The sequence below is a fragment of the Scomber japonicus genome, chromosome 12 (assembly GCF_027409825.1).
Source record: "Scomber japonicus isolate fScoJap1 chromosome 12, fScoJap1.pri, whole genome shotgun sequence".
Lineage (NCBI taxonomy): Eukaryota > Metazoa > Chordata > Actinopteri > Scombriformes > Scombridae > Scomber > Scomber japonicus.
In genome coordinates this window covers 22,768,862-22,792,047 of record NC_070589.1, presented here as the reverse complement: position 1 = coordinate 22,792,047, position 23,186 = coordinate 22,768,862, and the positions used below count along the sequence as shown (strand labels likewise).

The 23,186-nt window shown below is 38.7% G+C and overlaps 1 protein-coding gene across 1 annotated transcript in view; it reads right to left on the bottom strand.

Annotated features, from left to right (window-relative positions):
- Positions 1 to 9: 9 nt before the first annotated feature.
- Positions 10 to 23,186, bottom strand: part of pde1cb (phosphodiesterase 1C, calmodulin-dependent b) — a 98,077-nt gene continuing 74,900 nt past the window's right edge. The window contains exons 5-18 of the mRNA XM_053330751.1: positions 22,149 to 22,262; positions 20,660 to 20,842; positions 19,272 to 19,338; positions 19,023 to 19,139; positions 18,375 to 18,515; positions 15,576 to 15,676; positions 13,158 to 13,286; positions 11,940 to 12,041; positions 6,436 to 6,556; positions 4,585 to 4,666; positions 3,796 to 3,916; positions 2,353 to 2,528; positions 1,020 to 1,235; positions 10 to 116 (exon numbers count right to left, since the gene is read on the bottom strand). Coding sequence (XP_053186726.1) covers positions 10 to 116; positions 1,020 to 1,235; positions 2,353 to 2,528; positions 3,796 to 3,916; positions 4,585 to 4,666; positions 6,436 to 6,556; positions 11,940 to 12,041; positions 13,158 to 13,286; positions 15,576 to 15,676; positions 18,375 to 18,515; positions 19,023 to 19,139; positions 19,272 to 19,338; positions 20,660 to 20,842; positions 22,149 to 22,262 — 1,777 coding nt within the window. The remainder of the gene's footprint in view (positions 117 to 1,019; positions 1,236 to 2,352; positions 2,529 to 3,795; positions 3,917 to 4,584; positions 4,667 to 6,435; positions 6,557 to 11,939; positions 12,042 to 13,157; positions 13,287 to 15,575; positions 15,677 to 18,374; positions 18,516 to 19,022; positions 19,140 to 19,271; positions 19,339 to 20,659; positions 20,843 to 22,148; positions 22,263 to 23,186) is intronic.

Below are 23,186 nucleotides of genomic sequence, written 5' to 3'. Positions count from 1 at the left end.
AGGTCATGTTTAATTTTCTGTCAGTCGTGGTGGGCTGTACAGAGCAAACTCACCATCAACTCCTGCGTTTTTGTTTCCTGTACCTTCTGGAGATTCAGCCCCTTCAGACAACTCTCCTGAAAAGTCAGAACAGTTGTATTATTTGTCAGACTCGTGATAATCCTGTTAATAATGTGAAATCTCCAAAGCATCCTCTCTGCTTTAAGACTGTCGGAAGTCACGCAGCCTTTTATGGAATTAACATGTTTCTTATTCATTTGAATGATTTCTCAATGTGATATTTTAGCTCTACAGTTGCAGTGATGGTTGTTTAGATTTTTGCATGTCATAGACACACTTTATGCTACTCTGACTAGAGCTGCAGCTATTAGTCGATTTAATGGTTAAGTTGATAAACAGAAAATTGATCAGCAACTATTTAGATAATTGCTTTTAGTAATTAAAAAACGTTTTTCTGGTTTCTGCTTCTTAAAAGTGAATATTTTCTGGTTTCTTTAGTCTTATGACAGTGACAACGGAATATCTTTGGGTTGTGGACTGTTGGCCAGGACCAAACACAACATTTGAAATTGGATCTTAGACTTTAGGAAATTTTAGGAAAAGGACTTTTTCCCAATATTCTGAAATTTTATAGGCCAAACAACTAATATATAAATTGACAATATAATCAGCAGATTAGTTGATATTGGAAGTAATTGTTAGTCGTAACTTGGACCATCCAGTGAGGGCATTCTGATCCCTGCTCGGCTCCAAAGAACATATGGATAGAAAGTAATGTTTATTGTTGAAACAACTGTACTATTACTACTATTCAATGGAGACGAGAGATTCACAGATTATACAGACCTAAATGCTTTCACTGATGATAGCATGAAACAGGGTTGAGACACCATTACAGAAAACTGTCTAAACATTCACCGAGGTTTACTTTTGACGTAGCACATTTAAAGAAACTGCCTGATGTCATAGCTTTCAAAAACAGGTCATGCTACGGGGTTGCACAGTTAAAGGAGATGTACCGTTCTGCAGCGGTGGATTCTTCTGCGCTCCCTGCTCTGTTGCCCCTGTGTTACCATCTGGTGGTCTGCTGACCTCCACTGACTCTGCCTCCTCACCCTGCAATTTGTCCTCGTTTGGTTCAGGTTGCTCTGATTCTGAGTGGACCTCTTGGGGCTCCATGGCCTCCTCCTGCTGCGCTTGCTCCTCCGCTTCCCTTTTAGCTCTCTCCTCCGCCTCTGAGGTCACATGGAGCGCACAGGCAGGTTAGCATATGCGACAGTGTGAGCTCATGTGGATTAATTCATAATGACTTACTTCTTACTTTGAGTCAGTAAAGGTGGATCAGAGAGCTTTAATGCTTTGCTGTTAGTTCTTCTCTCCAGGGGTGTTAAATCTTTATAAACAAAAATCTTTAAAAGTTGTAACTTATGACTTTATCGATGCTTAAAAATAATTCACTAATGATTTATAGATAAGATTATTTAGAAACCATTAATAAGAACTTTTGGGCTGCCAGGTTGTGATAAAATCCCTTACAGCATTGTTATATATAGCTGAATGAATTGATTAAATGATTCATTTATTTATTCGTCATGTACACAACTAATGTGTAGTGAAATATTTGGAAAAAGATTAGTAAAAAGCAAATGTACAGGACAAAAAAAATCTAGATAAATATTTAAGTGTGCCTAAAGCAAAATGTACCTATACCACAAATGCAGATATGCAATGTGCAAATAAATGTTAATAAATGTTTACAATTATTTCTGACTTTGTAATAAGTAATATTAGAATGATATAATATCATGTAATACGTTTGCAGTAATAAATATCCAGTAATTCATTCACAAATGCTACGTACAAGAGCTTTCCAAGGACCCCAGTTGTAAATATTAATAGATTGTTATAAATGGAAATCTTGATGAACTGAGGATCAAACAGCAGGACAGATACCAACCATGGGGAATTAATGGCTTATGACTGATTAGGTATTAACAATTAAAATCATTATTCACATCTTATAAACCCCTTTTAGAAATGCTGCTAATTTAACTTAACGCGTATTTGCAGTAGAACTGATACATGTCAACACTCTGATCAGCTCTGGTTGATTTTTCATTATGAATCAACAGAGACATTTTCACTGTGTATCGCACAAAATCCAACACTTGACAAATCTCAGTGGAAATCCCTCTCTGACTAAGCTAAGAGCATTTTCAGCTTCATAAGCCAATTTTCTATATTCTGGTGAATCTAATGTTCTGCTCAGACAGATCAGAGCTTTGATGTTCCCTTATGTCGCTAAATCACCAGCACTTTAGCCAATTTAAGTGTTGTAGGGATGCACCATACCTTTATCAGCTTGAGCTTTCCACCTCTCTCTGTTCTGATAGACTTCCTCATTCCACAATGCCTTAAAGTTCTTCATGTCGACCATCAGCAGAGAGCTCGGGCCTGACGAGCTGCTGTCGGAGCCCATGCTCTTCACACTGTGCCTCTTGGCTTCATCTGAGCTAATACTGTTCAGGCTGGGTAGGACAAAAATGAGAGAGAAGAAATACATTAAGAGTTTAATAAGACTAAAGCATTTCTGTCAAGCTGTAAAGGTGCTTTGGGTAAATGTTAATAATTAAGGTCAAGAAATACCAGGAATGTCTGCAAAAGTAATTCATCCTGTGGAAACTTAATATTTGTGCAAAAAAAAAATTTAAAAATCAAGCAATCCATCAAGTAGCTGTTGAAATCATTTAATTTGGACCAAAGTGGTGGATTGACTGACTGACTGGAAGAAAGCAAAATAAGCAGAGGCAAAAATAGAGAGCGGACGTAGTTACCGATGATTTAAAGGGGCCATAAACGCTGCCAAGGATTCAGTCCGAAAAAAACCAATAAGCACCCAGGTGTGCACAGAGACAAGGAGAAAGCACAAGTGGCGACACTATCTGAGATTTCCACTCGGTTAGCTTCGACTGAAGGCCCACTGAGCGATGCTAATGACTGCTGTTGGGGAGAATGGGGAGGCTGATATTGATGTGCAGGTGCAACAGAAGATGCAGAGCCAGACTCCCCGAGCTTTATTTTCTAACAAGCTAAAACACAAAGTTTAAAGAAATACCAAACTCTAACTTTTTAAATGATGATTTTTCCCTGGATAATTTAAATATTAATAACGTGAGAGCAAGTGGAACGTAGTTTCCCATTTCTGAGGACTACACATACCTAATTTACTATATGGTTGGAAGAAAAGTATTGCGCTAATTAATTAAGCCAGTGGAGACAAAATCACTTCCTCATAAATCTCAAGAGGCTATTGTGTATGCCAATCCAGCACTGAGGCCCGTTCTTGATCAGGGATGGCGAGGCAAACTTGAGTAGCATCTCTAAAATGTCAATTTCAAGGTGTGTGGCTCTGCCTGATGAAAGGTGGAGACATTTCCACGCATAGAAATGGATTACTCATGGGAGACTCATCTGCTGTTTTCAATACTTCCATTAGATATGCTGTTATTGCAGAGGAGCGGCTGAGGTTTAATCATGTAATTTAGAGTGCAATTACTCAGAAAGGAATGAAATGGTTTGTATGTTGGGTTGAGAGGTGAAGGGCAGAAAACAGCTGTTTTCTATCCTCATTTGACCAGGCTGGTTACACTTTCACTTAGGTTTCACTTAGATTTACATCCAGTCATTCACTTCCATCCACTCAGCCCTGCTAAAGGTTTTTCCAGCATGCATAAGAATCCAACATTTTTATTTCTAAATTATGTCTCAGTATTAAGAGGAAACACTAAAGCTCACCTTGAGCGTCGAAAGCCTGCAAAACCTGAATGGGAGGCCTCGTCAATGAGTGGCGTGACGATGCGTTCCATCATGTCTGTCAGCACAGTGAAGGTGGGCACCACAATGAAGTCTATGAACCCTGGTGACAAAGATATCGGCAAATTTATAGCATTTAGATTAAGCTGTCACTGCTCAGAACAATCATTTCAATGTTATAATTCATGAAGTGAAGATTGGAAAGTAAATCCGAATGTTGTAAAATTAAACATCAAATCTCAGATACAAGTATAATGAAGTCTGGGTGTCAACAAAGGGCTAAAGTCACCCTTTTATGTATTTTGTGGCATTTTGTCAAACAGTCGAGAGACAGCAGGAACAACAAGGAGATTATTTGTCCTTTAATCTACTCAGACTGAGAGGAAAACTGCCACTGGGGATGAAAAAAGTCATGCCACCTCTTCTGAAACTCTTTTAACTAAATCATTTGTTTTTTTTATTTTGGTTTATACATAAATGAGGTTAAAGGCTTTTGTAGAGAGTATCTGGTTTCTATCTAAGGCACTAAATGTGATAATGGTTTTGTGCCTTAAAAATCCAAAACATTTGCATAACACTTCTTGTTTTTTTGTTTTACCACCATTATTACGGTTCCCACACATACACACTTCAAAAACCAAACCTACACACTTGGGCGCACTATAAATACTTTCACAAAAGAAAACCTCACAAGTAAACTCATTTTGCAACAATGCTTTTAGACCCACACATCCACCATTACGGTGCACGTGATGAGGCGTAGCTACTCACCGATCTGGGACTGTGCCACCAACGTGGATTTTCTGTCGCAGAGTGGGGAAAACGGCAGCCCGAGCTCTGCTTCTTTGTCCCCCTAAAAAAAACACATCAGCTTCCTCAGTCAAATTCTAGAAATCTGTACCTAACCCTACACACACACACAACTGAGTGGCAGTCATAGACACACACTTAAAGCACACAAACAGCACCCACCACCACACACAAAATGGTTGTATTTCTATCAACAGGATTTGGTTTTGTCTGGCCCTCGCCCCAAGTGCTTTTGGGCCACAAATGTGTTTCATTTTCTCCTCTGATTCATCACAGATGAGATGGAGTCGGGAGGCAATGTTCTTGTAGAGAAGCTATTTATCGGCAATTCATATCCTGGGACACAAAGGCCTTGTGAAAGCAGCCATAAAAACAATAGAGCTGATAATCAGAACAATGTGGATTAATAATGGAAGAGATGAAAGCAATGTGGCACCAGTTAAATGACTGTCCCCCCTTGTTGACGTTTGCAAATATGCAATTTATTATTTATAGTCGAATCCATTGTTTGTTAATGTTCTACATTTTAATCTGCCGTGACACTTATCATGGCATCACTATAAAAATAATTATTAGTTGATATAACTCCCTAACTTCATATTTCAGTAATGTTAACTGCTTTGGGGGGTTGAGTTGTGCCAAAGCACCATATTAAAATCATCATTCACTAATATTATTCTGCTTCCTGCTCGGTGTGACTGTGTGAAGAAAACTTACATGGGAATGAATTTGAAGAACAAATATTTAAAGCATAAAGCATGCCTGTGTACTATTTTGAGACAAGAAAATATAAATCCTACTTCACAGTTCCTCCACAGCTGGACCAACAGGCCTTTTCACAGCAGATATGTTGACATGGCAGAAAAACAGCACATTTGTAACTAGTAACAATAATAAGGGCTGCTTTCTGTTTAGATGTTCCAGTTTTATGATCCTGGTATTATCAATTATTCAGTTTTTGGCAATACTATATCAGCATTCGTCACGAAAAAATGTACAAATAACAAGACTGAGACAATTGAAACAACTGATTTGTGTAAATTCTGGACTTCTTTATATTTTATGCACTTCAGTGTTTTCTTAAGTGTTTTTTTTGTCCACTTTGGGGCTGCAGAAACACGCTCTGTTGCTTATTTACAAATCCAGCAGTTATGGGGCAATGTTATCATTAATTTGACGTTGGGTTTCTGTCCACCTGATGAATGTAAGTCCAATATTCACTTTGTGTTTTGGTGTCTACCATTTCATGAGGGAAACCTCCAGCTCTTTAGCTGCTAAATGGTCCACTTTGTTTGCCTGTTTGCCATTTAATGGTGAGCAGCCAGAGTATAGTGTGTTTTCAGAGCTTTCTCTCTGAAAACAGCTGCCTGCTGCAGTCAAAAACACAGTGAGAGTGATGAGAGTGAACCAAAATAGCGTAGTTGCAGCTGGATAGCTAAACAATGAGCTGAAACTTGCTATAAAGCTCAGAAAAAATGGGGGACATCTCTGACATTACACACATGATCATTATTAAGATATCTAATATATTTGGTCAAAATAATTAAACAACTGAACAACATTTCCAGTTTTTGTTCAGTGTAACTAAATTTACCTCCATAGTTATTTAAAAGGTGAATGAAGCTTCCTCTCAGATGTCCAATTTGCATGCTCGCTTACTCGCTTAATGGAGCTGTCATTACTGTTATTAGTTTCACAAGTGCTCTTCCTGCCACAAGCAACCTTGTTTTCACCCGCTCTGCTTGAAATTACAGTATTATAAAGGTGTTGACATCTGAGTGGTATTTATATAGGAAATGTGCAGCTGCTTACCTGTCTGAAGAACTCCTCTAGCAGAGAGGTGGTCCAGCGGTGGTGGAGGTCCCAGTTTTTGGCCGGGTGGCTGATGTCTGCTGTGTGCAGCAGTAGGGAGAGGGCTTTGGGCTTGTCAATGCTACAAAACAGAAATGAACAGAAAATGAAATCACGTGTTTAATCAAGGTGTAGTAAGTGATTTTAGGTTAAAACTGACACATCATGTACAATTCCAGGTCCATATTTATATTCTGGGGCTCTACTTATTTATCTTATACTGACAGCCCATCAGTTTAGCCTTTTTCTGAAACAGGCCATTTTAGTTCCCGTCTCTTTAAGGCCCTCTTCCTGACAAGCCCACTCTGTTCTGAATGTCCTACTCCTGAACAAATTATAATAAAGGAACATGTGATGTCCCCTCATAAAATACACATATATCTGTCAGGTCCAATCACTGGTTAGTCAGTCTCCAAGCAAAAAGAAGAGTACACACTTTTTCATTAAAGGGAATGGGAAAGTGTGTCTCCAAAGTTTTGACTGGCGCTTTATATCAGACAAACAGTAATTCCAGACACATTGTCAACACTGAAAAGGACCAGCTGAGGTGAAAAGATGAAAAAAAGACAATAAAAATGTTCAAAGCCACTGAACCTACTTGGAAAACAGTAAGAATGGAAAGAATGTGGCATGGCTGTAAAATTGTCCAAAGCAATCTCTCCACAAAAACTGACAGTCTGACTGTCTGTGCAAGATGAGCACAATAAAGCATGAAAAGGTTTGGAGAGGTGAGACTTTTTTATAAGCATTGTAGTGGATATGCTCAGGGGTGGAAATGTATTCGCTTCAGGCTTTTGGATGTGTCTTTGATAAAAATGCCCACCAGATGTTTATTAATGAATGTTCAAGAACAAAAGTTGCAGAAATAATTACTACCTAGAAAAAATTGCTAAGAGTATGGTGGGACAGTAGTGTTAGCAGTTAGTAACAGCTGATATGCAAGTGGAATAAATGCAAATATGCATAAATATCAGATGAAAATAAGTATCAAAGATTGTCATTGCAACAGCATGCTGCAGTATGGATTCAGCATTGGGTTGTTACTGGTATTCATACATCAGTCACTAAGTTTGTGCTTAAAGGTGTTCAAACTAGTTTTTTAACCCAGTGATTTATGAAATTGGGCTGAATCATTAAAACTTAACATCCCCTTCAGCCATGTTTGAAGACATATGAAAATTCACTTCTTTGACTAATAATTTGTGTCTGACGGATTTAAAAAAAAACAACCAAACAAACAAATTAAATAACCTTTAAAAAAAAAAAACATCTATTCCTTCAACCTAATTAAAAACTTGTTGAGATGTCACAAATCTTAAACTCATATTTAACATGAGCTCAGAAAAGTTCCACTTTCAGCAGATAAATGTGAAAAGAGCCATCTAGTAACAAGCTCTGCACATACAGTTGAAACCTGTATGTGCACTGTAAAAGAAGTGTATCAGAAGCTTCAAAGCCATGACATCATCATCTGGGCTTTCCCAAATTGTTTAAAGGCATAGTAATCTTAGGGCCTGATTTACCAAGATCCCAAATAAAGGTTACCCTAATTGCATGCACAGTGCAATAGATTGCGTGTTTCGTTTGTGTGTGTTTTGCAGGTGATCTACTAAGAATAACTGCGTTAATGAAGACAGGTGCAACAGGGTGGAGACAGCAGTATTTAAATGAGGGTTTTGCGTGTCTGAATGGAGAGTTTAGACGAGCAGAAAGCTGCAAGCGCAAAATGAAATGTGATCAGCTTCTAGTGGAAGAGATTAACAAGTATATTGAATTATAACAAAAACAACTAATATTGCCAGGAAAACCAACATATGGGAGAGTATTTGGGACGAAGTCAATGCTGTTAGTAACACCAAAAGTATTCCACTCCAAAATATTAACACTAAACACGTATTCTGTCATTGTGCCTCCGTCTCCTCCTCTCCACAGTAACAGAAGTCATCTGTGCTCAATGAGCAGCCGGTTAATATCTGCCCTTCAAAAGGTATTATTTATAGATGCAGTTAGCGTCAGAAATAATACCTTCAGGTTTGGTAAATCACAATGCATGTGCTAAATAACATATTTGCATTTTCTCCTCCCTGTATTTTGCACACTGGGGTTGAAATGCCCCATATTACATATTCATTATGGCAAATGTACTAAATGGACAGCGCATATTGAAAGAGGCAAACCTCAGTGTGCTGCGTTAGTAGATCAGCTTGCACATTTTTTGCGGGTGATGTCAAGTTTGCACACGTTTTTACACACGCAGACCTTTAGTAAATCATTCCCTTAGTGTATGTAAACTTCTGACTTTGAAGAAAGTAATAAATTGTCTAAAAAATTCTCTCATTATTCTGGCATTTAGCAAATATAAATATTTTTTGTAATCCTAACTGACCTAAAAAAGGAAAGGTTTCGTCTGATATAAAGTCAGACAATGAGAGAAAAAAAGGTAATATGTCTTTTTATACAGTGTATGTAAACTTCTGGTTTCAACTGTACATCATCCTGCACATTGTAGCTTAATCATCCAACTGAAGGAACAAGAAGAAAAACACATTTTTGACTGGAGGGGGACTTGAATGTATTAGCTAATAAAGACTACAGTAATGTGTAAATGAGTTGCTAGGAAACATCTGTAGTGCACTCTGATCTAAAGCAATCAATTATGTAACAAGGAGTAACTGTAGCCTCGCAAGCTATATCATAACTGTCATAACATTTAATATCTAGGGCAAAGGATATTACATTTATCTGCCAGTCCTTTTTATAAATGTAATGTAGGTATTTATATCCCCCAAGAAGAATGTGTGTGTGTGTGAGTTAGTCGTAATCATGCAGTCTAAAAAAAATGAATGGGAAACATCTAATCCAATCCATCCCTGCTAATCCAACTGATGTTTGGTAATTTAGTCAACAATGGCATTTTGAGGAATATTGTGTTACTATTATGAAATTAAATTTAAAATCCCCCCAGTTTACATGAGCTGTCATATCAGATGTGTGACTATAATCCTTCCTCTTCAACTATTTAATCTAAATTTTATATTTTAGCAAGCAACAGTTAATTTAGTTTTTTGGTTTACAGAATTTAACTACTGCTCTACTGGCAGCGCCCTCAGACGGTCTCCACTAATTACACTGAGTCCGAATTAATTTAGATATTCATTAGTGTGTGCATACAAACACACTTATGTACCCATGATAACCTAAAATCAGTGAAACGTCTCCATCTAAAAAGAAACTGCCTCCATTAGGCTAATCGGTTTTATATACAGTGTGAAGATAAATCATCTCACCTCATCAGACATCAGTGGCGTCTGAGATATCACCTGATACAGTATCAGACTATCATGTTTAATGGACTGATGCATGAATGGGCAGACACAGACCAATATGGAAAGAGGCAGACAAATGAAAACACACACACACATACACATTTACACATACACAGCACAAGGTTAAACAGAGGTGAGAAAGACTAGCTCAGATTTCCGCCCTTATTCCGTTTGAGGCAGATTGTGTCTTAAAGTGCTCTGTAAGCAGGCCTGGAGCTGACTGGTTTGAATTACATCACATTACAGTCTATTCAGCATTACCTGCAGACTGTGATATCTCATTCATGAGCATGTGTATGTGCTCCATACTGTACGCTGATGATTACCTTCCAGTCAGCATTCTTGGGTTCCGAGGTATATTCACCAAATATAGGAATAATAATATTGTTGATTACAACATCTATTCTCAGGAAGCCATTTATCTCCATATCACTGCTTTCTGGGCATTTTTCTAATCATGACAAGCGCTGTGCATTATCACACTGAAGAGAATACCCCGAAGGTCAACAAGTCCCTTGCAGCTTTCGCTCATCAGTGTTGCTGCTACATCAGCAGTGATGACTCATCATCACGCCACATGATAGTTTGCTTGATAGCTCTATTTTACTTCAAACTGCAGCTCTGTGTCTGCATGTACAGCATTTGCCAGCTATCAGTCACTGTAGTGGCTGCTATGCTTATGATGTGTGAAAAGGACATTCTGGCTGCACCTGGAAAAAAATCCATTCATTTAACATAATTCACTTCCTGTTGTGAATACACCTGGTGCTGGCTTCCTCATGGCTGAACTCTTTAACCTGCTAAATATGAAATTAATTCATGTTATCTACATCATCTTTTTAATTGTTTTATTCAAGGTAATTACACTATACGCGTGTCTCCATAAATATTTACTTATTTTATTCATTCTAAATTATGATAATGTTGAATATTAGTAATTGCTGCTGTTATTAGGTCATTATTTGTGTTAGTATGTTGCAGTGTTAATTAATGTATGATGTAGAATCTCAGTTTTCTTCTACTCTGGATATTTTCTCAATGGGTTGCTTCCAAATTTGGTCACATGTGTATTTGATTTAGTTTTAAAGGTTCTGGATGTAGTTCAAGAATTAGCCTAATTTATTGACTGTGTCTGTGTAGTTTGTATAAATTGTCACTACACCATAATATGCAGTACAACTCAAAAGTTTGGACACACTTTCCCATTTTAGCAGATGGGAAGGTGTGCGTCCAGACTTTTTAATTTCATACTGTATGTGTAGTTTGACTTGAGATGATTTAAGTCCCATATATTACATCTGCCATTTATTCCTCCAAGTGACAGGGCAAGCAAATGAGAAACCCATTGCTCGCTCTTTCAGAAAATGTTTAAAAACTACCTGGAGGTTGGATCGAAGTTGATTTGTTTTTTGGGTGGTGAGCGCCATCATTTTTGATTGAACACTTGACCAGCATTCAACCACATAACACTGTTGTGTACCTCCTGATTTTCTGTTTAAAACTAAACTGATTTGCCAATACTCATCCACCATTGGTGACAGTGAGGGCTGATGGAGTTGTATAGCTGCTGTTTCAGGTTGGCATTTCTTTATATACACATTACAGGAAGCAGAGCAGGAGTTCAAGTAAATACAACATGAAACCACTCATTTGTGGAGGCTGAATGTTTTCTACCTGGTATCTTAGTAGAACAGCCTATACCAGCAACCCTGCCAGCCATATTTTGGGTGCAGACTGTTTTTCACTGCAGTGTGCAAATAAATTTCACCCTGCCAAATCTGGTGTTACTGCACCATAACTCTGCTGCAGACTTGAAGCACAGAAACTACTGTGCCTGAGAGTGCCAGTAGTAACACCCTGCTGTATATTTGTGTTGTATAATGTATGTGTGTTAGTGCTATTTGGCAACAAGATACGCAGTCAATTTCTATTTTTTATGTTAAGTCAACAACACCTGAGCACCAGAAATCCTCACATAAAACATGGTTTCTCTTAGTGCACCCTTCAGGGCAGGGTTAATTGGGTTGTAAACAGCAGGTGGTTAGTAAACAGTGGCTGATGGCAGGGTTAATGGAGATGTAAATTGCACGGATGAGAGCAGAGTGTGTAAACAGTGGCAAAGAAAAAAAGTCAACTGACCCTTCAGGCTGTTGCAGGAAGTTCTTCATGGCCTTCACCTGCTGGAAATGGCAGGACATATCTGTGGCCAGCACCATCTCCACCACGAGAGCCCGCAACTCTCTGGATGAAAAGAAGGGGAAACAAAGGAGAGGGAAACATGAGCCATGTGCTGTATAATGAACTGTCAAACTGGCAGGTAATAAAAGCCGACTCCTTTCGGAAGTCGCTAAAGTAAATGAAGGCAGCCAACACAGTTTTTGAGAGCTATTTATAATACGTGCTTTGACAAGTCCCAGCTTATACCATGAGAAATGGGATTGCAGCTGTCTCCTCTAATGTATTATCACACATTTAGTTTCATTTAGTACAAAGTTGTTGGACCTTGAAGGTAATCCAGCGTTTCAGATTTTCCAAAGAACATAGTTGTTATCTCTTACTTTTTTCAAGACTAAATTAACATCGGGCTTAAAACGGAAGGTTTTTTTTTGGTGAGATTGTTCTGTTTGACCTGCTTGGTTTTACATCTTTCACTCCCGACTGTCTATCTGTCTCTATATGTTCTCTACTTAGGGTTACCAACCGTCCCTTGAAAAGTGGAATTGTCCCGTATTTAGAAACAAAATTATACGTCCCGTATTGAGCCCGTATTTCCGCGAGAATCAAAATAGTCATGCTCTGTGACCAAAGAGCTTGACAGCACACTCACACACGAGAATGACATTGCAGAATCCGGCTCTTCTCATTGGTCGAGGTACTGTTGCTTGCAAGAAGATACCGGAGGACAAGACTAAATGTGCACTATTACAGGAATTTTCATTCTTTCCTTCATTCTTTTTCTTTCTATTGTTTTATGTTATTTTATACAGTTTTCCGTTAAGCAGGACTGAGTTCTGTTAAGAAGATTAGTTATTTTGCACTAAAAAATAAATTGTTGAATAATTTGTTTTCCATGTATTCGTATCACTCAAAAACATGCATCGAATTAAATTCAGGTTCGAGTCAAATTATTAAAAAATGTTTCATACACACAAAGAAGGCAAAAAATTTCACCAAGCCAGGAGGAATGAACGCAATGGGGTCGGCCGGCCCTGCCAACTGTCCCTTATTTCTTTTTCAGGGAGTTGACAACCCTATTTCTACTACATATCAGCGTTTGGTTTCCCTTTGCTGTCACTCAGCTCTTTCAACTCTCTGTCTCTCCTTCTCTTATTGTCTGTCCGTATCAGTCTCTCTGACCTCCAGTCATCCTTGGAGAGGTTGTAGAGGATGTTCATCTCATCGTCGTCCTGCAGTAGGCGGTAGGCTGCGCTGACATGGTGACTCTCTAACACGGAGCGGTCATTATACAGGATGGCTGTATCTGACCTGTCAGTCAAAGAGAAAGCAAAACAATAGTGTCTCTATAATGAAAAACAGCACATAGAGCAATTATATACTACATCATCTTTACTTACCAAAGAAATTAAAATTGCAATACACGACATTCAGCCACTAGATGTCACACTATAGCACCAACATCTCAAACCAAAACAAATGTGTGTTGTTTACTCACTAAACTTGGGGGAAAAAAGAAAGCTCACAAAACTCAGGTCAAATTCTCAAAGTAGGCTGTACTGATCAAATATGGATCAATATTATGTTGGTGCATTTCCTATTTCTTGCCTCGAATGTTGTCTGTAACATATTTTAGTGTGCCGAGTCGACTAGCTGTGATTTGAAAGTGATTTGCCAAAAGTTGTGGAATGGATGTGGAGGACACGGAGGGACTTGCATGCATGATGACAACACACAGAGGGAGTGTGACTTTATTCACTGCTCAGAATGCCATTACTCCTCTATATCCTTACATAACATATAGTTGTATGCTGAGATTCAGTGAGGCTGAATGTCATTTATTGGACCCTTTTTAAATTATTAAAACAATACAAAGAACAAAAACGACAAAAATAAAAAAGGGCAGGGCGAAGGTGGAGGAATAAAAGCAAGAATGGCCTTTACCTTATTTAAAATAATATATAAAATATGTGTATAAAATGTAAATGTTAATATATTGTGTAGGAAAGGAAATAAAACTGCAATTATAAACCATATAAGACAAAAGTTCCTTCAGTGAGGACATATTATCTATGAAAATTGACCTCTGAAATAAAGATGTTTGGGAGGATAAACATTAGATAACTGTCTGGTTGAGTAAGAGTGGATCTTTAAATCTGTTTGAAAATTAGAAATTAAATAGTTGAGATTTCTCCACTTGACTCATTTGTACAAAAGTACATCAGAAACATTAACATGTTTTAAGAAGGTGACGTACATGATTGAAATTGAATCACCTGAGTAACTGTACAACTAAATAAGTATATTTAGTTGCTTCAATATTGACACTTCCCAACTGTTCTCTCCAGTTCAATTTATGATCAGTGTTGCTTCAGAGGAAGTTTAAAGGCCCTATTTTGGCGTGAAGCTTGTGGCGCAAGTGCCTTTTGGGCGTATCCAAATCCACTTTTGCTATTTTAACGGCTGAAAATGGTTGTTTAAAAGGGTCGCACCATCTCCCATTCCCTTTAATATCCAGGCGCGCTGTCACCTTGACAGATTGTTAGTTTGGTGGCAGATATACCTAGCCTGGCTAACACCAGACCATGTCTCAATCTCATGTGAGATTGAGGTAGGGTCTGGTAAGGAGCCGTTCATTTCCTCGTATTAACTGCTGCTTGGAACGGTTGCTGCACCTCCGTGGCCGCCATGCTGGATGTAAACAGAGTCGCTCTACGGTCATCATCGCCTTGAGCCCGCCTCCCTGTTGTGTGATTGGTTTCCTATCTCAGGTGAAAATTTTGTCTTGGTGGCCATGCTAACTTTCTGAGCGAAGTAGAATCTGACTGGAATGAGAGCATGGGTATACCCAGGCTAGGATTTACCAGGATTGGACACATGACTACATTGACAGTTTCATTGATTGATCATTACTGCGATTGACTGATTCTGATACATAGTGGCACGTCATTGTGACTTTAAAAAAAAAAAAAAATGTTGTTGTACATCATAATACGAATTCACATTGTGATCCTTTTATTTGTGATGTTTTACATGTTTGTGTGCTGCTGCGCACCCGTGTGTGCATAGCAGGCACAGTGTCTGTTCTGTCTATCCAGGAGCACATTGGACTCTTGATGCGCCCTTTAATAACAGTGACATATGCGCCAGTGACCTTAGACCTCTTTTTTTTTTTTGGGTCAGTAGCGCAAACGCTTTCCTCTGCCTCAAAATAGCAGCGTGCCACCAATACGCCTGACCACACCAGTCTGTGCGCCCATGGGCGCATTTGCTATTGAGACAATGTGGGCGCAGGGCGAGAAAATGACAACTGCGCCGGGGGAAACTAACAAAGACACATGCGCCACGCCCGCCATCCACTGTGCGCCAACTGCAAGATGGGGTCCTAAGTGTTTGAGTGTAACGCCCCTCTCCAGAGAACAACCTTCTTCTTTCTATTCCAGGACACAGAGTTTAGAGTCGATTTGGACTCCCCGTCCCGCCCCAGTGTTATTACTGCACTGCAGGTGATCTCAGTGTGAATGTGAAGCCCCCTCGCTGTAAATGAAAACATTGATCGGTGAGTCAGCGCCATGCATTTTTGATTTTATGATCCATTACCTTGTCTGAATGTGGAAGTTGTTTGTGGTCCCTGTGTGCTCGTAGTCGTGCACCGCCGCTGCAAAGATCATGGCAAAGATCTCCAGCTCAGTCAGCCAATGCTGGAGGCAAATGAAGAAGAGAAGAAAAAGAGGAGGCGGGTGAAGATAAGGACGAGGGGGATATTAAAAAGGAGCACATAGGAGAGGGAGGGGTGTTGAAGGGGGGGCAGGCAATGACATGGAAAAGACAGACATCAATGGAGAGAAGTAAAGGAAAGGAAAGTAATGAACACAAGAGGAAAGAATGGACAGAAATTAGAGAAGAAAAATGAGAAGCCAGTGAATGGAAAAAAGGGAAATGCAGGGAATGGTACATCACATCATGAAGATGTAGAGGAGGAAAGTGATATAAAGGATGCCGGGAGAGGTATTTGACATGAGGAATACATTACCGCCAGGAATGAAAGGAAACAAATGAGCAGGAGATAGAGGAAAGGTCAGAAAAGCGAAAAAGAAACTTTAGATAAGACAAGCCCAATTGAGAATCACAATTTAAACTCACTTTAACACTCTCTCCTTCTTCCGCTCTCTGACAGTGTCTGGTTTGTCACTGTTACCAAATATAAATAGAAGTTGAGCTCTCTTTGATTTTATTAGGAGTTAATGCTTTCTCAAGGTAATAATGCACATCATGCTTTACTATTTAAGTTTTTAGGTCAAATTTAAGCCCTTTCTAGGCATTACTCATCACTGCAGCAAAGAGGAGTGTGATGTGAAAGTAGCAGTGCATTCTTAAAGGAATAGTTTGATATTTTTGGAAATACACTTTTTGCTGAGAGTTTATTGAGAAGGTCAATACTAAGTCTCATGTCTGCACAGTAAATGTGAAGCTACCATGAGCTGCCACTTACAGTATTTGGAATCAGCCATTTTTTTTTACAGGTATTGGACAAAGTGAAATTTTGACTTGCATTAAAGGAAAGGTTAAGGGATCACCAAAAGTTATTACAGTTCATCCTGAGGGGATGTGAATGTCTGCACAAAATGTCCTGGCACACTAAAAAAATTCAAATGAAAACCTGCTGATGGCTTCTGGGCATCACCAAAGTCATTAGAATTCATCCTCTGGAGAACCTGAATGTTTTTTCATTTTGTTTCATTTCAATCCATTTATTGCTGTTGAGATATTTCAGTTTAGACAAAAATGGTGAATTGACGACCAACAGGCATACCAGCTTTGCCATGTCTAGAGTCAAATCACCTGCATGGCTAAAAATAAGGGGAAACAAATATTTTGGGTAACTGCACCTACCACACAATTTCCAGTAAAACCACATCAAGTTGTTTTTATACCTCGGAGTAAACAAACGACATATAATGCATTAATTGAGATTTAGAGGTGCTTGTTGGCAGATTTTGTTGCCTTTCGAAAGAACCAGGCTAACCATTTATCCCTGTTTTCAGTATTTTTGCAAAGCAATGTTAACCGGCGGCTGACAGCAGCTACGTGAGGTTGGTATTGATCTTCTCAACTAACATGACAAGAAAGCAAATAAGCCTTGGCAGTAAACAAAAAAAGTAATTGTGAAAACTGTTTCATAATATGAACATAAATAACCACCTGAAGCTAAAAATACAGAAACTGACTGTGAAAATAATGTACATATATCGACTTAAACCTGTGTGTGTGTGTGTGTGCTTTTATTTATGGGGATTCATGTTTAATCTCTGTATGTATGCAGCATGCACACAAACACACACACACCTGTGAGTGTGCATTTTTTCTCTGAGGTGTGTATGCATCTGAGTGCTCTCACGTACTCAGAGTGGGGATTTAGCTCAGGAAGCCCAGTCGATATTGGTGACTAATCAACAGTGGGGGATGGGGAAGTCATTAAGAACAAGGAGGGGGGAGCAAGATGGCCGATCCATCCCTTAGTATATTTCCTCATGGGCCTGCTTTATGAATGACCTGTTGATTGTTGATTTAATGGAGTCTGGAGGGCCTGAGAAATGATAGATGCTGTTCTCCTGCTCTCCCAGGAGCCAGTGGTTCTAGCAGTAATGTGGTTTACTCCGCAAGGCACTGCCCAAAGAAACACACCATGTTGACAGCTGTCGCAGCCACCTTATTAAGGTGATTAAATAAAAACACTGGAAGCGGGGGCGGCTGGCTGTTTGGGGACTTTGAACTCAGCTTTAGTGAGGTTTTTCTCTTTTTTTCCCCCTTTTCTTTTTGTTTGGAATGAACACAGCATCAGAAATGCCCTTAAGTCACTCCGATGGGAAGGAATGAAATAAATATAGGTCATCAGATGGAAAAACAACATGTAAAACGGAGAATATAAATGAAGCAACGTTGTGGCTGAGAATAAGGAAGGCATAATATTTGACTTTAAATATCGAGACAATTACCATTAATACGTAAGTGTCACATTTTGACAGATCGTTATTCTTTAAAGTGTGGGTTGTTGTGCTCAAACCTGCCTTGAGCAAGTCTGGGATTAAACTGTGATTTTCTTCTCGTTTATTTTTTTCCATGGAAGAATGGTTCATGGATTCTCCAAGAAAAAAGAAAAAGCCATATTTAGAAGCTACAGTACATGTCAGACAAAGCTGCAATTAGGCTGGCATAAGGTAGATGACAGAGAGGTTCTGAATCCCTGTGATTTCAAAGACTGGGCTTCATTCCAGTGAGCTTTTCCATTTGAAACTAAAGTAGCTGTTTGTTTTTTTTGTTTGTTTGTTTTGAAAGGTGTAGAGTAATTGCTTTGATCTCAAGAGATTATATCATCTAAAGTGCAGAGGTCTTACTCACCACCATGCCAGTCTTGAGTAGCAAGTAGTGTACAGTCTGTGTGACATCAGCAGCGTGCATCAGGTTGTGGTAGGGGTTTTTATGTTTGCTGTATCCCACTTCTAGAGCCTCCACAAACGATACCACTGCAGAGATTGGGATCTGATAGCAGAGAAGAAAAAAGGCAAATGACTGCAAGCAAATGAACACTGCAGAGAGTAAGAAACTTATACAGGCTATTTGGTATTTAAATGATGAGTGCATACAATTTGAATGCGTGCATTTCCCCCTCAGCGTCTGAAATTGATGTCCATCATTTAGGCTACCACAGATTTCGATTACATATTCATGTCAGCTTCATTGCCCATGTCATTTACTCTCAGATGCTGTCACTTCCAGTGGAGTGTCCTCAGCTACAAGACGGTGTAGAAAATGAGCTTCACAGAATCAGATGAGATGAAGTATGCCCAGCTCCCTCATAATATGGTCATCATTGAAATACAACACCATCTAACTTAAGAGACAGAGAAGTGAGAGTGCTCACTTCTGACAAATCATTGTGAGGGTTCTTACAATGTGAGCTGGGTTTTCATTCGTTTCTCGTCATTTAAATGACAAACAAAAAGGTGTAGTGGTGACCAGTGATATGTGAAATCCATGTAACCTTACCTTGAAACGGCTGATGAGGTCGTATCTCGTGAGCAACTCGTAGAATATGAATTTAAGTGCGTGTTCTCCGCTGGCCTCATTTAGAGCGAACACATCAAACGACCACTTGTCAACATTCTGTGTGAGAGAGAAAGAGTTCAAATTAAAAATTTGTTGAGACTGATGGCGCTTCAAGTGTGTCTATGGGTGCAAAATATGTTATTTCATATCAGTATGCTTCTGCTTGGATGTGTGTGCACATGTTAATACCTTAAGCACAGATATGACAGAAGGGGGGTAGCTGAGTCCCACCATATTGGAGGTACGTCGGTACATCCTGTTTGGATGAGATAAAAACATCAAATGAAGCACACTGCTGAGTGTAAACACCAGAGGTTACCTCCCCGACCCAAAACCACAGCCTGGAAGGTTCCCTACCAAGACTGACTGTAAACCTTCAAATCAACACAACTCAGTGTGAAACTCTATTTAAAAGGTTAGATTGTTTTTCCCATGCAAAAGGTTTAAGGCTTTATTGAATGTGAGGGGCAGAATATAGATTCATAAATGCTTTAAAAAGATTAAAATCATGGAGTCATTAGAATTAGTAGTGACATTGAAAAGTTGTGTGTTGCTCAACATCTCAAATATTTAGTGAAAAGCAACAAAATATGTCCTAAAATAGTGTTGATAAATTGAAAGTCAATATTAAGCTGAACAGGTGGACGTGACCTTTTCATTTTTGTTTTATTTCTCATTCTGTTCCAATCCTTCTTCATTGTAAATGTCTGGAAAAAACAAACTGCAGTCTATAAAAACAGATTAAGAAAGATTACAGCTTACATGTTTGGGTCTTACTGATTTGAACAAACGCATATTGCATGTTAGAGTGTGATAAAGCACAGCCTTGGAGCAGGAGCTGTTTGTAACTCTTTGAATGATTGTGCTTAGCCAGGCTTGCCAAGGCCGTCATGATGTATGTTCGAGTCAGTCACTGTGCAGGGGAAGCATGCATATTTACAGTGAGGGTCTTTAAAAACTAGGCTGTAGCAAGTGAAAGTTTTAAAAATAATGCATATGCAAATTCAGATACACGACATGTTGTTCTCTCGAGCCATCAGGACAGTGAACTACATGTATGTCCTCTGATTTCTGTGCATCCTTTGCACTCAAGCGTGTACAAAGTTTTTATTTTATAGTTTGCCTAGCTCATGTGAAATATCAACATTTAACTTTTTAATAAACTGAAAAACTGCACAGCAACATGGGTTAATGCACTTTAACATCTTAGTACTTTCTACATTAATACATCAAATTCGTTTTTCTAATTACTATTCTTTATTTCACAATGGCCTTTTTAGCACAGCCACATGAGTTTGCCTCCCTGATGAATAAAACTTTTAAAAATTGAGTAAACAATCTAATGGCGACAGAGCTGAAAGCAGGCATAGTCTGCATTGTGATGAATTACCTACAGAGAGCAATTTTCAGGTGTCTACAGATAGATTTTCGTATCAAACTAAATCAACACTGATAGCTGCAGGGAGGATTGGAAAAACAAACTCAGACACTATTATATGCAAAATGTCAGTAATGTAAAGCGTATACACATAAAAAGCAGTGTGATTGTACTGTGTTGATGCAACATGTTTGTGCACCTCTCAACAAATATTCCAGCCTGGACGGCGTGAACGATGCTGCGGAAGCGAGGTTTCTCCTCATTGCGTCGCAACATCAGGCCCATCTGGCGGGTGAAGGTGGAGGCCAGCCAGTCCCGCACCTCTGAGGGTACCGACTCTGACTGGATGTCGCTAAGCTCATCCTCTGTGTCCACCAAACGCCTGAAAGAAGACAGATAGTAGGGACAGAAACACATAGAAAATGAGACAAAGAAGGGGGAAAACAGACAGATGCAGCTTACTACTAAAGGCTTAATAAAATATTTATCATTTATCGTACTACTACTCTAACCGGGGATCAAAGTCAAATCCCAGTGCTGTCCATCAAATAATATCACATCTTATATAACATCAAAACATCTCAGCTTCTTGAAACACCAGGATACACTATTCAAATCCAATTGTGTGATATAATTCACTGCAGCTACCCTGTTGTGTTGACATGTACGAGGGATCAAGAGCAAAGCCTTGTCTCCACGCTCTCAACTGGATACACGTTCTTATGGCAAAGAGAAAGCATATACATCACACTGATAATCATGGTGCTATGTGGATTCTGCACTGGGTAGTTCATCATCCTTCAACCTGGAGTGGTCAGGCCACCGCTGGCCCTAATCTGTTTGGATCTAGATGACAACAGTCTTACATAATTCCATAAGCCTTGCCCATATCTCGGATTCTGGACATGCATTCATCTGTTGGCATACGTTGACACATTCCCTAAACACAGTTTAAAGATAATTTCCCATGGTGATGATCTTTCCACAGCCTTAAGACAAGTAGTTATAGTTGCATAAACATATCTGTTGGGATTAGCAGATAGAAAAATCCAATGTTTTGGATAAGACTGATAAAAAACCTGTTGCAATTTTAGCATTTAGGGATGATATGCTGTTGACATACTATACTACATACTATCTGCTCATGTTCACCACATAAACATCATTCAGTGGTGGAAAAAGTATTAAGACATTCACTTAGGTAAAAGCAGCAATAACACACTACAAAAAACTAATAGTTTCACAGTATCACAGCACTCATTATGCAAAATGGCCCATGTCAGTGTTATATTATTACATCATTTGGTTATTGTCATTTATGCATTAACATGTAAGCAGTAGTTGTAGTTGGTTAAAGAGGAGCCATTTTAACTGCTTTCATGTCATTTGGATTATTTAATCTAAAACAGTACATCATATATTATATTCCCATGTAAGTAAGTAAGTAAGGGTAGTACTTGAGTAAATGTACTTATGCCACTGAACTAAGTCTTTGGAGACTGTGTAACCCCAGCAGAGGGAAGAAATGGTTAAAATGAAACAAAGACTTTACAGCACAGGTCAATAACCTGTCAACTAATGATAGTCATCATTTTAAAGTCTGGCCTTTGTCACTGTTCTCCTGTTGTTCTTAATAAATGAACCATGTCAGTACTTGTTTCACTGTAGAAAGCTGCTCTTTTTCTTACCTTGTCTCCTCGATGTAAACGGATTCCAGCACCGACGCCGCATACTCAAGGTTTTTCTTGAGGTCAGCTAGGGAAGCTTCTCCTCTCTCTAGTTGTTTCACCAGACATCTTAATCTAAAACAGAGATACAACAGTCATTTAACAAATGGGATTACTGCCTTCCCCATCTTGACATGATAAATTAATTGGAACTGATATTAGATTAATCTGGTCTGTGTTGCTGCTGCCTAAGAGACAAGATGTTTTTTGTTTTGCTATAAAAATCAGCCATCATCTCAGTCTAAATCACAAAATATGACAACAAGCAACAATATTTAAAATGCAGTTCGACCTGTTGGCTGCATATAATTGTGCATTTGCTTGTTAAATCAACACATAGGAGATCACATTGAACAAGAGTGAGCCAGCAAAATACTTTTGAAACTCCATCTCTCAAGACTATGTAATATCTCCTTTTTAAAATCAAGATGAAATGAGAGATCATTATTTAATCCTTTTTCAGATCAAATCCTTGGTCATATTGTGCACCTATATTTAACAACATATGCCAATAAAATAAACATATACATATATATATATATATATAATATCATAACATCCCCTCATCAATCTTCAACTTTTAGTGGCACATACCTAAGATTCATTATGACATGTCCTCTTTTCAGTGTTCAAATCAAATTACTCCCAATGTTATGTCCCACCTATCTATCTTTTCTGACTCGGTAAGACGTCACAATGCAGAAGTTACATACTTTCATCTACACTTAAACAAACTACACAAAAAAACCTAATATGATCTCAGGTTAAGGCTGGGAAACATTACCACTTTGTGTATTGACATGGAAGTTTTCATTCTCAATTTTAGCTCTGGTGGAAATCTCAGTTTCCCCTTTTTAAAAGTTGCATTACCATCTCAGATGTCTTAATTGGCACAAATATAATACTATCCAGTAGACCTTCCTCTTAAGAGATGTTCTAACCTGTCAAACACAGGTGTAATTAATCACATTAATATTGGCTGCAATCCATCTACATGTG